At 40.0% G+C, this 17,161-nt stretch overlaps 1 protein-coding gene across 6 annotated transcripts in view; it reads right to left on the reverse strand.

Moving 5' to 3' along the window:
* Positions 1-498: 498 nt before the first annotated feature.
* Positions 499-17,161, reverse strand: part of MCM8 (minichromosome maintenance 8 homologous recombination repair factor) — a 34,455-nt gene continuing 17,792 nt past the window's right edge. For all 6 annotated transcript variants that reach the window (XM_030558033.1, XM_030558032.1, XM_030558028.1 and 3 more), the window contains 7 exons: positions 11,607-11,748; positions 10,585-10,780; positions 10,105-10,324; positions 6,922-7,131; positions 5,574-5,650; positions 4,789-4,978; positions 499-1,847 (listed from right to left, as the gene is read on the reverse strand). In XM_030558033.1, the coding sequence (XP_030413893.1) occupies positions 1,755-1,847; positions 4,789-4,978; positions 5,574-5,650; positions 6,922-7,131; positions 10,105-10,324; positions 10,585-10,780; positions 11,607-11,748 (1,128 nt within the window). In that variant the 3' untranslated portion in view covers positions 499-1,754. The remainder of the gene's footprint in view (positions 1,848-4,788; positions 4,979-5,573; positions 5,651-6,921; positions 7,132-10,104; positions 10,325-10,584; positions 10,781-11,606; positions 11,749-17,161) is intronic.

Raw genomic sequence — 17,161 nt, forward strand, 5'->3', positions numbered from 1 at the left:
GCAGTTTTGAGTGGATTCATTGTATAAACCTAGAAAATACTATGGTATTTGATAACTGAAGATCAAATATATCTTCAGTCAAATCTTAAACTAGACAGTCAATGCAGAAATATACTGCACAAGGATTCTTTAGCAGTAGGGAATTGTCATACACAACAGAAATCAGAACAATCAGGATTTCCAGTTTTAGATTCAAGCAAATAAAGTGATACAAACACACTGTTGGTGTTTTGTTTTTTTAAAATGAAGAGCTATAACTGAAATTACCCCTCATTTGCCTTTTTGCTGTTAAGTCATGATCCTAAGAAGGGTTTCTAATGGATAGATCCTTACACCTACATATAATTCTATTCATTTTCCATGTTAGTAAAGGAACTGCTTGGTTGTATCCCTTTGCAGGATTGGGGCTTTCAACTGTTTGCATGAAGGGATCCTAAATCTCTCTTTCACACTCTGGGATTTCATTTCAAGGCACAAAACTTCAGAGGAACAGGACTCTTCTTTAAACATAATTTGAGGAAAGTTTATTGAATTTGTTTAAAAACCAATGCTTCCTCTTAAATAAGTAATAATCTGCCTCAAAAAAGAAACAAAGATGGATCAGAAACAAAGTCTTAAAACAGAAAGTCTTCATATTACCTTTCTGATAAAATCATAATCTTTGTAGTGACCTCAATATATAATATTTCAGACATGTTCCCCATCTTGCATTTGTATTATGGGGAGAATTACTTTAGGAAAAAACTAGATTACCAGGCATCAAAGCAGCAGATCTTATATACACACACACTGACTCACTTTTGTTGAATGTCCTTATTTAAGTCAGTTTAACATACATCAGGACTACTACAAATTAATACACAAAATGTACATTATGACAAAATTGCTTTAGATTTCCATGCTATTAAGTATTTAATGTCATTTAAAGACAAATTTGGGATTCAACCAACAAGTTAATAGATTTTAAATGAAGTATGTATATAAACACATTCTATTTCACTTCTATAATATTTAATATGTACAACTAGAGTTTGATTTTTTCAGATTAACATTTTAAATAAAAGCTCAAGTACCGTATATAGCTCATTAAATAGTAAGTTGCAAAAGTGAAACTTGAAATAAATTAATTTGAATATCACATTCCTTAAAACTATACATTGCATGGAGCCTCAGCATGAAAACTATCAATTTCTTGAAAACATTTCAAAATAGTGCTGAAGTTTTTAATTGATTTAATTACACTGCTAAAATCTGGGTTACCCTCAAATCTTTTCAATATTACCGTTTGATTGAGAAAATACTTTCTGTAACATTTCTATTCATTTATTCAGGCATCATGAGTTATTTGAACTAGAAGTAAAATCTATGATTGTCCTTTGATAGAATGAATGTAAATACACATTCTCCTCGTGCTATTATCTTTGATGATGGAGATCCTCATCTCAAATAACTCTTATTTGAACTACAGTACCTCCAAATGGCAGCACAAAATATCATCTTCTCTAATAACACTTCTGGAAGTAAATATGGTAGTGTCACTCATTCCTGAAAGTATTGCTTTTAAAAGGGCAGTTCTTCTGGGAGTGTCATGTCTCAGCTAATAGACGCTTTGGACATCTATAACATTTAGGAATATCCTTAGTAAACTGCAGGTATAGGGTAATGGACTCCTCTGGCACCATGTCCACCAGTTATTCCATTTCAAATATGATTACTGTGCCTCAAGAACATTTGCTTCCACTGTGGTGGTTCCTTCACATAGTTTGAAGCTGATAAACTCTTGGACCTTTTTTCAAAAGATAACCTTGGTCATTTAGAGAGCCAACAAAGCTTTCAAAATCAGATACCTGGAAGAAAAATAAAGAGTGAAATATGTTTATTCAGTGTGAGAAACAATATGTATTATGTCTGATGTAAAGCAAGGTATGTTGCAATTCTTTTAAACATTTTTAAAATGAATCACAGAAATGAAATTAGTGTGAAGGGTTTAACTTTCGCCACAAACCTTTGGATCACCTGAAGGCTAAGTAAAAGTTGACTGTATCTTTCCTTGCTTTGTTTCACCTCACTAAAAAAATGTACAGTTTATAAATATCAACATAAAAATGCTCCTGTTTTTACCACATGGAAAATTAATGAAATATACCTAAATCAAAGTTTCATGACATTTCATCTGCTGAGGGTGTTTTCCAGAAGAATGAGTGTTTCAAAGGGGGAGATAGTGTGAGTTCAAAAAAAAAAAAAAAAAAAAGGCATGAAAATCTTTTGCCAAATGAACAAACACAAAAGCTCTAGGGAGACCGTCAGTCCTTCTGAAATCAACGGCAAAATTCGCATTGACTTTGAGTGGTGTCAGGATTTCACCTTAGGTCTTTATGCTATGAAAAGAGGTGGAATTGAGGGTGTGGCAAAACATTTTACACATGCAGTGAAAACAGTAAATTGTAATTCCTTTTTTAGTTTCACAAAAAGGTAAAAAGAGGAAGGGTAACATGTTTGTGAGTTTTGAGAAAGGATTCTGAGCCTTTCACCTCTAGGATACTGGTTTGGAGTGGAAATAGTATCAGAGGGGTAGCCGTGGTAGTCTGGATCTGTAAAAACAGCAAACAATCCTGTGGCACCTTATAGACTAACAGACGTTTTGGAGCATGAGCTTTCGTGGGTGAATATTCACTTTGTCAGATGCATGTAGTGGAAATTTCCAGGGGCAAGTATATATATGCAAGCAAGAAGCAAGCTAGAGATAACAAGGTTAGTTCAATCAGGGAGGATGAGGCCCTGTTCTAGCAGCTGAGGTGTGAAAACCAAGGGAGGAGAAACTGGTTTTTTAGCTGGCAAGCCATTCACAGTCTTTGTTTAATCCTGAGCTGATGGTGTCAAATTTGCAGATGAACTGAAGCTCAGCAGTTTCTCTTTGAAGTCTGGTCCTGAAGTTTTTTTGCTGCAGGATGGCCACCTTAAGATCTGCTATTGTGTGGCCAGGGAGGTTGAAGTGTTCTCCTACAGGTTTTTGTATACTGCCATTCCTAGTATCTGATTTGTGTCCATTTATCCTTTTCCGTAGAAACTGTCCAGTTTGGCCGATGTACATAGCAGAGGGACGTTGCTGGCATATGATGGCATATATTACATTGGTGGGCGTGCAGGTGAATGAACCGGTGATGGTGTGGCTGATCTGGTTAGGTCCTGTGATGGTGTTGTTGGTGTAGATATGTGGGCAGAGTTGACATCGAGGTTTGTTGCATGGATTGGTTCCTGAGCTAGAGTTACTATGGTGCGGTGTGCAGTTACTGGTGAGAATATGCTTCAGGTTGGCAGGTTGTCTGTGGGCAAGGACTGGCCTGCCACCCAAGGCCTGTGAAAGTGTGGGATCATTGTCCAGGATGGGCTGTAGATCCCTGATGATGCGGTGCAAATAAGTGATGGTCACATTAACACCACCCTATACCGAAAACCTACCAACTGCTATGCCTACCTTCATGCCTCCAGCCTCCATCCCGGGCACACCACACGATCCATTGTCTACAGCCAAGCACTGAGGTACAACCGCATCTGCTCTAACCCCTCAGACAGAGTCCAACACCTACAAAATCTCCACCAAGCATTCTCAGAACTACAATACTCGCATGAGGAAATAAGGAAATAGATCAACAGAGCCAGACGTGTACCCAGAAGCCTCCTACTGCAAGACAAACCCAAGAAAGAAACCAACAGGACTCCACTGGCCATCACATACAGTCCCCAGCTAAAACGCCTCCAATGCATCATCAGGGATCTACAACCCATCCTAGACAGGAGTGGAAATAGTCACCAAATGACTGACTGATGGCCTATGTAAAAGGAGTTGGTAATCACAATTGGACAGGTATCCACAACGTTTAACCTGATTAGCATCCTCAACAGAGAGGGCTTGGAGATTGACGCTACTATCTCATCCCTAGAGGAGGGCTATCCGAAAAATAATATCACTGCCCACATTATAACAGTTCTATGGATAGAGAAATTCAGCTTCCAGCACTTTTCACAAGCACTAAAATCTTACTGAAAATATTTAAAAGATCACTTTTCACTGGATGTTTCAGGTATTCCACCAAGAAGTGAAATGCAGAGTTAGCTGACAATTATTTTCACTTAGACAAAATCAAATGTGTACAAGGTGAGTTGAAAATCACAGGATATGTTGTACTTGCTGCCGTACGTGTTTTTGATATGCTTCCTGTCTGATTAGCAACACTTTCACATTAGGAAAGTTTGGAACAGGAATGAAAACCTACAGACATCAGAAGGAAGACCAGAACAGAAACACAAGAACATTTTCAATATGGCAGGCACAACTTTTGGAGCATAAATTGGAATGATCATAAGGATTATTAAGAAGAATTATTTGCATTATCATAGTGCCCTGGGGTCCCAGTCATGGACCTCATTGTGCTAGGCTCTATACAAACAGACCAAAAAAATAGTCCTGGCGCCAGAGGAAGCAAAACGTTCTGGGACCAACTTGTCCTTGGCAGAAAAAAGGCAGAGACGAACGTTAATAATAGCAACAAAGTTAGTGCTTGTTGATGCAAGACATTGTAGTTAGCAAGGCTAGCGACATTAGAAAGTTTACAATGGAAATGTCTCCACGACAGAGCTCAGAACAGCAGCATTATGTTTTGCTCATCCCTGTTTAATGGAGAGATATGGCTGCTGTTTCTGATTTTAATTTCTTTATTTAATTTTTCAGCTGATAATTTTAATGACTCCTAAACTGTTTTTTAAGAGAATCTGGATTTTCCCACTTACTTTTATTTGTAGCTCCTTTGCAATCTGCCGAAGCTGTTGAAATGCAAAAAGATTGTTGTAGGTTCTTTCTGCAATATTGTTGAGTGCAGAAACAAATCTCTTTGCTTGTGACCTGTTGCTCATACCAGAACCATGCTGTGAACGCTCAAAGTCCAGTTTCCCAAACTCATCAGAGTAAGTTCCTAGCATGCTAAAAAAACACAACCAAATGAGAATCAACAGAAGGTAAAGGTAGAAATGAATGGATTGGTTGGGCAGGGTCTTGCTATCTGTCTGAAATATAAAAATATAAGAATGAGTCATTGAAGTCTCAGGTCTCCAAAGGGGCTCACAAATTGTGCAACTCCTCCCACTAAGAATAAAGCTAGCAGTTTGGAGGCTTTCACTAGGGGTCTGTCTCAACCACCTTTGGCCTTAATCAGTTCACAGCAAGAATTTGGCCTCTGAGTAAATGGAAGACATTTAGAGGTGTATCTTTACTAAAAGGCAAAAAGGACTGAATCTTCCCTACACTACAGTGTGATCGTATTCTTTGAGTTGTCTATAATCATAGTGGTCATGATCCACATGATAAAATTAACATAAAAGGCAGGGTTGTACATTACTACATTGCTACCCTATTCAGCCAAACCCAAAGATAGACACTTTGGCAATACAGTTTGTATATAAATTCAATGATCTGAACCATACTATCTAAGCATTCTCTTAGTTTATGAAAAGTAGAAAAACAGTATTTTTTTAAAATGAATACCACTATTTGTTCTGAATTTAACACTGTACATCACCTGTACTTCATTATTTCAATTACATCCTTGGCATCTTCTGTGGTTGATTTTTCCCTTAATTCCAGCCTTGATCGTGCCTTAAACAAAAAACGTATTTAACAATTAAGCTGAACTTATGTGGTAGCCACCGCATAAAAAAGGCTTAGTCTTCATATTTCAGTCACAATGATTGTGTCAAGCTCTAAGGACATACTTGGGACCTGATCCTGCAGGACTCACAAACATAGCCACATTCTTCAATGGAATTTTTGACTAATAATTGCAGGATAAAGCCCTATCAATAAGTAGCAGTACTTCTACCTTCAAAAATGTGTTAGTGGGTTGTGGTCTGGAAATTGCTGATTTGATTTTTAATACTGCATTTGCTGCACAACAACAAAGCATGACTAATGCTATTAGAGCACAGCATTAAAATATGTGGCAATAGCAATAAGGCCTGGGAGGAGCAGACACAGGTCCTTCTCTATACTGTCAAAGAAGATTCTTCTGAAAAGCCAGGTGGGTATCCCTGAATCCAGCTCCTCTCCCTGTTGGCAGAAACAGCAGTGGGAGAAAAAGGGGAATAGGATCTAGGGAAGGATGGGCAAGTTCCCAGCCTGGTAGATTTTTCTGTGATGGAAAGGCTGGGGAAGCCCTCCACAGTTCCTTATACAGCTGTTCGGGTTTTATGAACCTCTTTCAACCAGCCGTTTAAAGAGTCATCAAGATTTAGCCTTACGAGTTTGACAGTTATTTGGTTTAATGTTATTTTGGTCCATAAGCAAGAACCAGGATACCCATCTAACATCCCAATTTGCCTTTACTTTTAGAATGGGTTTAGACACAGTCTGGGATGGAAAAGCTGTTTTAATTTAATCACCCTGCTGGAGCTGTGGCATATCAGGCAATGAGGCACAGACTAATGGATTCTGGGAACAAATAAGCTGAAATGTCTGTCTTCCACTTAGCCCTTTCAGAATGGCATAAAAGGGTGAAAAAAATTAAGATTCTTTGTCCAGGGGTCCAGGTGTACCTCATTGCCTCCATTGGCCTCGCCTGAGAGCATAGGCCTAAAACAAAGGCTCCCAACGTTTCATATTATAACTTCACATTGAGCCTCTTGCCCCTAGTTTCCTCTAATGCACCCTTGAATCCAGACACTTCAGAAGAGAAGCCGGAGGAATCAGTGCAAGGACTAGGCACTCTTGGTGCTGTGAAGGAGTGGTTACAGGGATCTACAGCAATTCTGATCAGCAGAAAACAGAGGGAACAGAAGCAGGCTGGGAGCCACAAGTCAATTGCTGGCAACTCCTGGGAGTGTTATTAGCTAGGGTGCCAGAAGCAAAAAGGCTTACAGCTGGAAGTGTACCTCTGTAAGCCGAATCAGTGACTCTAGCTGCCTTGTGGTGATAGGTGTGCTGTCCACCCTTTGGTTCTGTTTCCGGAGCTCAAGGTAGAATTCCTGGAGGACCTGAGCAGCTTCTGGAGATAACTTTGGGTGGACATACTGCCGAGCATATCCAACATACTTCCTCAATAGCTGGTGTGGAATGGCATCAAAATTTTCTCCAGGCATGACCTAAGCCAATTACAAAACACATCACTCGTGTTCATTGACTCTAAATTAGAACAGGATTACAGTATTCACTAGGTTTTATACACTGGTCTTTCTTCTATGAACTCGATTCTCAGTTCTCAACTGGGTGTGCATTATAAATGATATTAGTTTGGTCTCTTCCGGACAGCAGAAACCTCTAGTCTGCAGTGAAGAAAAATGAAAGCGCCAAATACAACTGGGCAATATCAAGAGTCCTCTTTCAAAAAGACTCTTCACAATGAATGAGAATGATACTGAAAAGGTGACTGTACTGAATCAAATCATGGGTGTGGTTTAAGATTAGAATCTGGCAGATATAATTTTATGGCAAAAAAAATCAGGAGAAGGAGCTCTATTTTTCCTGTTGTATAAACATATAATAAGACATGGTCCCTGAAGAGTTCTGATCCTGCAATTAATCCCACGCAATGGACCTCTGTGCCCATAAGGAGCCTGTGACGCATGACCAGAAAGGGTTAAGCATTCTGCAGAATAAATGACTCAAATTCAACCCTTAAAAACAGAGGAAGATAATGTTTTTGTTTTTGTGTATTTACATATATATTGGGAGTGGTCAACAATGTAATCAAACAGTCCCTGTCTATGTTGTATTCTGTTAATTCAGAGATCAAAAGAACATCTTATCATTTAAATTAACTCTAAACATAGAATATTGCTGTATTCATCTCTCTTTGAAGTATATAGCAAATCATCTGCGAATGGTGGAACATTAATCTGTTAATCTGTGTGGATAATTACCAGCTATGCATAGGAAATGAGTCCACTTCAAAATTCACAAGTGCCTATTGTTCAGCTAAGGACTCCAACCTGTCAAAGGGCTTGTCTACATCAGAAAGTTGCAGCGCTGGTGAGGGAGTTACAGCGCTGCAACTTTGAAGGTGTACACATCTGCAGGGCACCACCAGCGCTGCAACTCCCTGTTTGCAGCGCTGGCCGTACTCCCGTTTTGTCTCGGGTGTAGAGGATCCAGCGCTGGTGATCCAGCGCTGGTAATCCAATGTAGACAGTTACCAGCGCTTTTCTTGACCTCCGTGGAAGGAGGAAGCCTCTGGTAATCAAGCTGGTTTCCTTTCCCGGTTTGCTCTCTCGGTCCCGGAGCCACCCAGCAAACCGCAGGGAAGGAGACCTGCTTGCTCGGGGTTCCGGGACCGAGAGAGCAATTCCCGGTTGGCTCCGGGACCGAGAGAGCAAACCGCGGCGAAGCTGGTTTCCTTTCCCGGTTTGCTCTCTCGGTCCCGGAACCCCGAGCAAGCAGGTCTCCTTCCCTGCGGTTTGCTGGCTGGCTCCGGGACCGAGAGAGCAAACCGCGGCGTTCCCGGTTTGCTCTCTCGGTCCCGGAACCCCGAGCAAGCAGGTCTCCTTCCCTGCGGTTTGCTGGGTGGTTCCGGGACCGAGAGAGCAAACCGCGGCGAAGCTGGTTTCCTTTCCCGGTTTGCTCTCTCGTCCCGGAACCCCCCTTGAAGCCGCCCAACAGCGCTGCAGTGTGGCCACATCTAACACCACTTGCAGCGCTGGTTGCTGTAAGTGTGGCCACTCTGCAGCGCTGGCCCTATACAGCTGTACTAATACAGCTGTAACAACCAGCGCTGCAAAATTTTAGATGTAGACATGGCCAAAGAAAGCCTGGAATTGTATAAAATACCTTTGGGTCCTAATCCTTTTTATTTCAGATCTGCTTGAGGTTTCATGCAGGGGAAGTCTAAGCCATAAAGATTGAGATCCCAGTCCTAAACTGGAACACCCTGAATAAGATATTGGACAATGGACTATAACCTATGACTAAATTCTAAAGGAATTCTTTGCAACTTCAAAGCTCACCATCTCTGCTATGAATCAGAACCTCAAGAACTGAAATCATATCTGTATGTACATTGATCTTTTAACCATACTCTCTTTTCTTTTTTAATAAATTTTCGTTTAGTTAATAAGAATTGGCTGTAAGCATGTATTCGGATAAGATCTGTAGTATTCATTAACCTGGGAGATAATGTGTCCTATTCTTTGTGATTGGTACAACTTTTTTATATAATGAATAAGATATTCATTAATCCTTATCATATCTGACTTAGGTATCTAGGTGGAGGCCTGAGGCTGGGTTACTTCAAGAGAACTGTGTTGTTGACTTCTGAGTAACCAATGAGGTAATAAATAATCTCTTTTGTGCTGGCTTGGTAAATCTAAGTATTGGAATATTCACCAGCTTTGGGGACTGTCTGCCCCATTCTTTGTAGTTCACCCTAATTGAGTGACCTCAGCTGGCTCCCCAGGGAATCTGGTCACAGAGCCCCACAGACATCAACAGGTACCCACCCACACAGAGTTCATTGCAGGATCAGAGCTAAAGACAGAGACACACCATGGAAGAACCAAACAAGGAGGCAGGTGGGACAAGTGAGGACAAGATAACACTTGTTTTCATTTAGGAGAGAAACCAGGGTTGAAATGGGGGAGGAGAATGTAGGAACAGGACAGGGAGTAGAGAGGCGGAGGAGGAGAAGAGAAAAATAGAAGGAGTGGAAACTGGAAGGAGAAACCGGAGGAGGAAGGGGTGAGGAAATCCACAAAGTAGCATTGGTAGATGAAGGAAGGAACCACCATCCCTGACAGCAAAAAAATTTAAAGTTAAAAAATTGAGCAAAATCTGAGCCTCACTAGGGTGGGACAGTGTAAAGGTGGTTCTGTGGGATTAAGTTTGCCCCAGTTTACCATCATCCACCCTGCAAGAGCTGCTACTGCAGGCAATTGGCAGGACCTGTGGAGCATAGGGACTTCCTATAGACATCCCATGGCTCTTTAAGGCTGCAGTTGGTTTCCCACATGGAAAGTGGAAGGGGAAACTGCTGAGATTCAACACCAGCGGGCAGCCTGCACTGGTTCCAGTGGAAGACGCAGGGTGGGGAGATGCAAAACAAAAATCAGAGAAAAAAATTCTACCTTTAGTTTTTCTGATAATGGTTTATCTGAGACTGCTTCAAGAATGGAGATGTTTGAATCCTGTGTGTTGGTGCGAGTCACTACAGCGCTGCTGTGTACTGCTTGTTTTCCAGCTCGCATTGCCATCACATGCTCAGAGAGCAAATGGTCATGATCTTCATTCGGAGTGTCCAGCAGGATAAATACCAAGTCAAACCTGGATAATAAGGCACTCCCCATTCTAGACAAAAATAATACATTGCTTATAAAAACAGACACAATGGAACTCGATAGCAACTTTACCTATTACCCTGCTTCACAAGTACAACTCAAGAAATAAATCCATGTTGAGAGCTGAAATCAAAGCAATATTATAATAAAAATCTACTTTCATCCTCCAGGAAACTAAAGTGCCATTATTCACAAAATGACAAAAAAAAAAAAAAAAAAAGCTACTTCCTCTTGCAAGCTACAATAATTAACATTTCAAAAAGTGCTTACTTTAAATTCTCAGAGACCGTTTTGGCTTTGTTATAATGTCCACCAACTGGATTTGCTGCAGCAATGATAGATGTCCTAGCTGGCAAGCTGCAAACAATGCCAGCCTTAGCAAGGCTAATACTTTGCTGTTCCATGGCTTCCAGCAAAGCTTGGTGTTGGCTCCCCATCTTATCGAATTCATCTATTCCACAAATACCTGGAAACATAATTAACACAGAATAAAAAGGTATCAGAAAACACACAGGTCATTGGCCAAATATTGATCCAGTATGCACCTTGTGCCTGATCCAAAGTCCACTCATTGCAGTGTTCCCCTCAGCCCTGTCAGCATGGCTTGCTTCCTTTCTATGCTGCCCCTGGCACTCTACTGGTGGATTTGTAAGTCTGGAGGGGCATGAATTAAAGGCAGGGATCCAACTGGTCTGGCTCACAACAGCTGTCTGGGCAGTGCACTATTTTCTGATGACTGCCAACTTGCACTCCAGAATCTAAGCTTTCAATAAAAAAAGTTGGAACCAAGATTCATTTAAAAAAAAAAAAGTACCTAACTAAGGAACCTCTCTTTCAAAAGTGCTAAGCACTCAGTAGTTCCCGTTTAAATTTTGAAAATCTGGCCACTTAAGCACCTAAATAAAGACTCTCTGCAAATCTTAGAAACCTAACTTTAGGCACCCAATCTCAGCTGAGTGTGTCACCCAAGCCTCACTAACGGGGACCACAAAGACCAGTGGAGTCTATCAGGGCTTTCAAGACCCACCAAGAGGAAGCCAAGCTGGAGGAGACCAGCAGAGAATGAGGAATCACATTTTGAACATTTGCACAATTTCTTAACTTTATTTTTAAGCATGAGATCTTATTTAAAAAAGAAAGTTAGCCTCAGCTCTGTAGTTAGTAGTAGCATCATTCATATGTTAATCCTAGACTCAATATCGCAGTGCTATCCCCCAGTTTGAGGGAAAATCTGAACGAAATGTTTAGCTAAAAACATTTCTCCATTCAATTTAGTTGCAGTTTAGTGTTACCTTGATCTCCAAGTACCAGAGCACCAGCTTCCAAAGCAAAATCCCCAGAGGTACTATCTCTAGACAGAGTCACAGTCAAGCCAGAGGTGGTGGTGGTATTGCCACAAACGTACACACCGCGAGGGGCAATATTGCACACTGCCTGTGGAAAACAATCACAAATTTTTAAAATGTTACAGAACCATATTATGTGGAGCTGTAACTTACTCATACTAGAAAAATACCACAAATGGGAAAACGTTAATGTGTTTGACCTTTTTTTTTTTTTTTTTTTTACTATTTTCAATTTAACATGAGTCAATAGTATAATGGTTATTAACTGAGTACCCCTAGAGATATACATCCAGAACTGCAGAAGATGGGAATCATTTCTGGTTGCATGTTATCTGCTATGTTATCGTAAACCCTGAGACTATGCTGCATGACATGGATTTGAATGTACTAGATTATGGCGCTGTAAAGGTTAACTAGATCACCTATATTAAACAGAATCTTATATTGATATTTTTCAAAAACAAAGCAGTTCAGACTTAAGCGGATATTAAAAACAAACAAAAACCCAAATACAGCATTCTTCATCACTGAAATGCAGCCACATCACACAGGAATTGCAAGACTGGAGGTCCGTCTGGCCTAGAACGCAGTCTCTGATAGTGGCCAGCACCAGATACTTTGGAGGAAGGTGTAAGTAGTGCTCCCAGAAGTAAGAGTGGGATGTGGGATTATCCGTCCCCCAAACGAGGTCTCCTCATGGTCTCTAATAGTTAAGATACTGTCTTAAAACTTGAAGCATTAGGTCTCTACAGAAGTTTGAGAAAAGTGAAAAAGATACAGAATAAAATTTCTCCAAGTTTCATTTTTATGTGGGAAGGCAGACAGAATGCAATAGCTCAGGTTAAATTTGGCTAGTGCACTTTAGTTAGCATCACTACTCTTTTCCAAAGAATTTTTGCTGGTCACTTGCCACTACCTGTTTTATTCAAAAGCACAAATCTGCAAAATGCTCCTGAAGGTTATGCCAGAACAACATTTGTTCAGCACTGACGCTAAGAGAAAAGTATTGACTACTGAACCACCAGCACCCGATCCTACTTGAGTTTCCCCATGAAAATTCTGATCTGGACAAATCTTGCAGTGTGATTTTGTCATATCTCAGAATGGTTGCAGGCCAACTTTTTATGAATGGCATCAAAGTATTTAGTAAAGAAGGAGAAAACAAATCTTTCATGGTGTGCAAATGGACTGCTTCTTAGGGTGAAATAGGAATAAGTAGTTTAAATATTTCTTTATCAGAGGGGTAGCCGTATTAGTCTGGATCTGTAAAAGCAGCAAAGAGTCCTGCGGCACCTTATAGGCTAACAGAGGTATTGGAGCATGAGCTTTCGTTGGTGAATATGCATCCGACGAAGTGGGTATTCACCCATGAAAGCTCATGCTCCAATACCTCTGTTAGTCTATAAGGTGCCACAGGACATTCTGCTGCTTTTACAAATATTACTTTATAAGCCATTTATACAAACTTGGCTTAGGTATGCTAAACTATCATCACAGCTTTGCCAATATTAGAAATTGAACTGATTCAAAAACTTTTTAATAGGGCTGTCACGCGATTAAAAAAATTAATCGTGCGTTTAATCGTGTTGTTAAACAATAATGGAATACCATTTATTTAAATATTTTTGGATTTTTTTACATTTTCAAATATATTGATTTCAATTACAACAGAATACAAAGTGTATAGTGCTCACTTTACATTTATTTTTCATTACAAATATTTACACTAAAATACAAAAAAATAGTATTTTCAATTCACTTCATACAAGTACTGTAGTGCAATCTCTCTATCATGAAAGTTGAACTTAAAAATGTAGAATTATGTACAAAAAATAACTGCATTGAAAAAATAAAACAATGTAAAACTTTAGCGCCTATAAGTTCACTCAGTCCTACTTCAGCCAATCACTCAGACAAACAAACTTGTTACAATTTGCAGAAGATAATGCTGCCCGCTTGTTTACAATGTCACCTGAAAGTGAGAACAGGCGTTTGCATGGCACTGTTGTAGCCAGCGTCGCAAGATATTTGCATGCTAGACGCGCTAAAGATTCATATGTCCCTTCATCTTCAACCACCATTCCATAGGACATGCGTCCATGCTGATGATGGGTTCTGCTTGATAACAATCCAAAGCAGAACGGACCAATGCATGTTAATTTTCATCATCTGAGTCAGATGCCACCAGCAGGTTGATTTTCTTTTTTGGTGGTTTGGGTACTTTAGTTTCTGCATCTGAGTGTTGCTCTTTTAAGACTTCTGAAAGCCTCATCCCTCTCGGATTATGGAAGACACTTCTGATTCCTAAACCCTGGGTCGAATGCTGTAGCTATTTTTAGAAATCTCACATTGGTATCTTCTGTGCATTTTGAAAAATCTGCTATGAAAGTGTTCTTAAAACAAACATGCTGGGTCATCATGCAAGACTGCTATAACATGAAATACATGGCAGAATGCAGGTAAAACAGAGACAAAGACATACAGTTCTCCCCTAAGGACTTCAGTCACAAATTTAATTAACGTATTATTTTTTAACAAGCATCAGCAGCATGGAAGCATATCCTCTAGAATGGTGGCCGAAGCATGAAGGGGCATATGAATATTCAGCATATCTGGCACATAAATATCTTGCATCGCTGGCTACAAAAGTGCCACGTGAATGCCTGTTCACACTTTCAGGTGACATTGTAAATAAGAAGCAGGCAGCAGCATCTCCTGTAAGTGGAAACAAACTTGTTTTTCTGAGAGATTGGCTGAACAAGAAGTAGGACTGAGGGGACTTGTAGGCTCTAATGTTTTACATAACTGCACTCAAAAACAAAACAATGTAACAACAACATCTACATTTGTAAGTTGCACTTTCATGATAGATTGCACTACAGTACTTGCATGAGGTGAATTGAAAAAGACTTATTTTTACAGTGTAAATATCTGTAATAAAATATAAAGTAAGCACTGTACATTTTGTATTCTGTGTTGTAATAGAAATCAATACATTTGAAAATGCAGAAAAACATACAAAAATATTTAATAAATTTCAATTGGTATTCTATTGCTTAACAGAGCAATTAATCGTGATTCATTTTTTTTAAGTTAATCGCATGAGTTAACTGCAATTAATTGACAGCCCTACATTTTAAACATAAAGCTTTGTGCCGGCAAGTGAAATATTTAAAGATTACTGTAGAGAACACTCAGATCTACTTCGTCTGAAAAGGAGCACATAAGAATCATACTGATCAGAATGTGATTTGCAAATACTGTTCATAGAATAAAGTACATGTGACAAGATACCGCTCTCAACAGAAGATGCTTTTAGGAGAAGGACACCAGGAGACGGAGAGTGGAGCAAAGATACATGTATTTCATAATATTTGCCTCTCCTTTAGTTCCTTCTTTGAATTCTACCTCTATCAATCACATGTTCTAATTTTAAAGATTCACACATTATCTATCTGTTTTCTGGATTTCTCGGTCAACACACTGTTTGCCTTTCATTCCGCTTTTCTATCATGATTCTTTGTTTCATGAAAGATTTATGCCAGATAGTAACCAAGGTCATACACTTTAGAAAGTAATTGAAATTAAATGCATATTATCAGTCCCATAGAAAATAATGACTTTTTTCCTGGAAATCTTACTTACATTTACTGTTTTTCCATCTAAATGCAATTTCCTGCCAGTGATGTTATGAAAAACATGAAATGATCTCGATAATGCACATTTTAAAAATATCTGCACAAGCACCTTAGAAATATGAGAATTCTAAATGAACGTACCAATAATCAGACTAACTCCTCTTAGCAATATATGTCATTAGGACCTATGTGTCACACAAAAATACTGTCAGTAGATTTACTAGGAGGTCTCAGATATAGCCCATGACCTTGCTATCATAATTGGGCATTCTGAATATGACCATTCCTCAAAAAAGTAACTCCAACAATAATAATACTTTGTCATTCTCTGGGACCTTTCATCCAAATATCTCAAAGTCCTTTTTACCATGGTTTTCTCAAACTCAATAAAATAATTGTTGCAAACTAAGTATTATAATCCCCATTTACAGATGTGGAAACAAACAGACACTAAGGCCTGGTCTACACTATGATTTTAGGTCAAATTTAGCAGCATTACCTCGATTTAAGCCTGGACCTGTCTACACAATGAAGCCCTTTTTTTGACTTAAAGGGCTCTTTAAATCGATTTCTTTATTCCACCTCTGATGAGGGGATTAGCGCTGAAATCGGCCTTGCCAGGTCGAATTTGAGTAGTGTGGATGCAATTTGACAGTATTGGCCTTCGGGAGCTTTCCCAGAGTGCTCCATTGTGACCGCTCTGGACAGTGCTCTCAACTGAGATGCACTGGCCAGGTAAACAGGAAAAGGCCCACGAACTTTTGAATTTCATTTCCTGTTTGGCCAGCATAGCGAGCTGATCAGCGCAGGTGACCATGCAGAGCTCATCAGCATGATGTGCACATTGCCGGGGCACATTGCCCAGCCCGTACTTTGTGAGAAGTCTATGTCCATGGAGATTTTCAATCAACATTGGAGGTCACAGAGAGCTAGGTGCCTAACTGCCGTTTGTGTCTTTGAAAATCTCCAAGTGATTTTCCCAAGGTCACACAGGATATCAAAGGCAGAACCAAAAATAAAATCCAGGGTTCTCAACTCTCAGTTCTGTGTCTCAGCCACAGGACCATCCTTGCCCTCATTCATTATATAAAAGCATGCCCTCGAAGTGACAAATATTAAATTTGCATGAGTTATACTGGCTGCTGTACTCAACTGACCACTTATGCACTTCTCGATGTCATTGTGACAAATGAAAATAAAACGAGAACCCTTCCGAGAGATGTATTTTGTATTTATCACAGAACAGAAGGGTTGTGCAATTATTTGGAGAACTACTGATGTGTAACAACTGTGATTGTCTAAATGAGAGTATGACAAATGGAAAAAATGTGAGCGTAATTTTAGTCAGAATTCACAACAACTAGGGACAAAAATGTGGGGCATGGTAAATTATATACTTTAAAAGGGAGACTTTATAAATTATATACAAAGAGACAGTCTCTCATTGAACGAATGGTTGTGTGTAAGTGGAAGACTAAACATAAAGGTTTAGAGCAGAGGTTCTCAAGCTGTGGTCCAGTTCCATTCAGGTGGTCCACGGATAATTCCCTCTGAGGTGAGCGTCTGGGCAGCTGCACACAAGAGAATGAAGGGCCACCCACCTAATTAGTGGGGCGGCGAAGGCGTGGCTTCACTAATTAGATGCCTGGACCTTGGAGAAGATGCACATGTAAAGTGAGGTGGTGGCCTTGGGGTGATTAGGGAGTAGGTGGGAGGGGGCAGTGGGTGAGAAGAGGGGATAGAGGGAATTAGGGACGCGCAGGACTGCAGCAGCCAGAGAAAGAGACAACTTTCCCTTCTCAGCCCCAGCTTGGGTGCTGCAGCGGTGGGGGAGAGAGGGAGAAACCCCCCCACTTCCTTCCC

Source organism: Gopherus evgoodei, chromosome 3 (assembly GCF_007399415.2).
Source record: "Gopherus evgoodei ecotype Sinaloan lineage chromosome 3, rGopEvg1_v1.p, whole genome shotgun sequence".
Lineage (NCBI taxonomy): Eukaryota > Metazoa > Chordata > Testudines > Testudinidae > Gopherus > Gopherus evgoodei.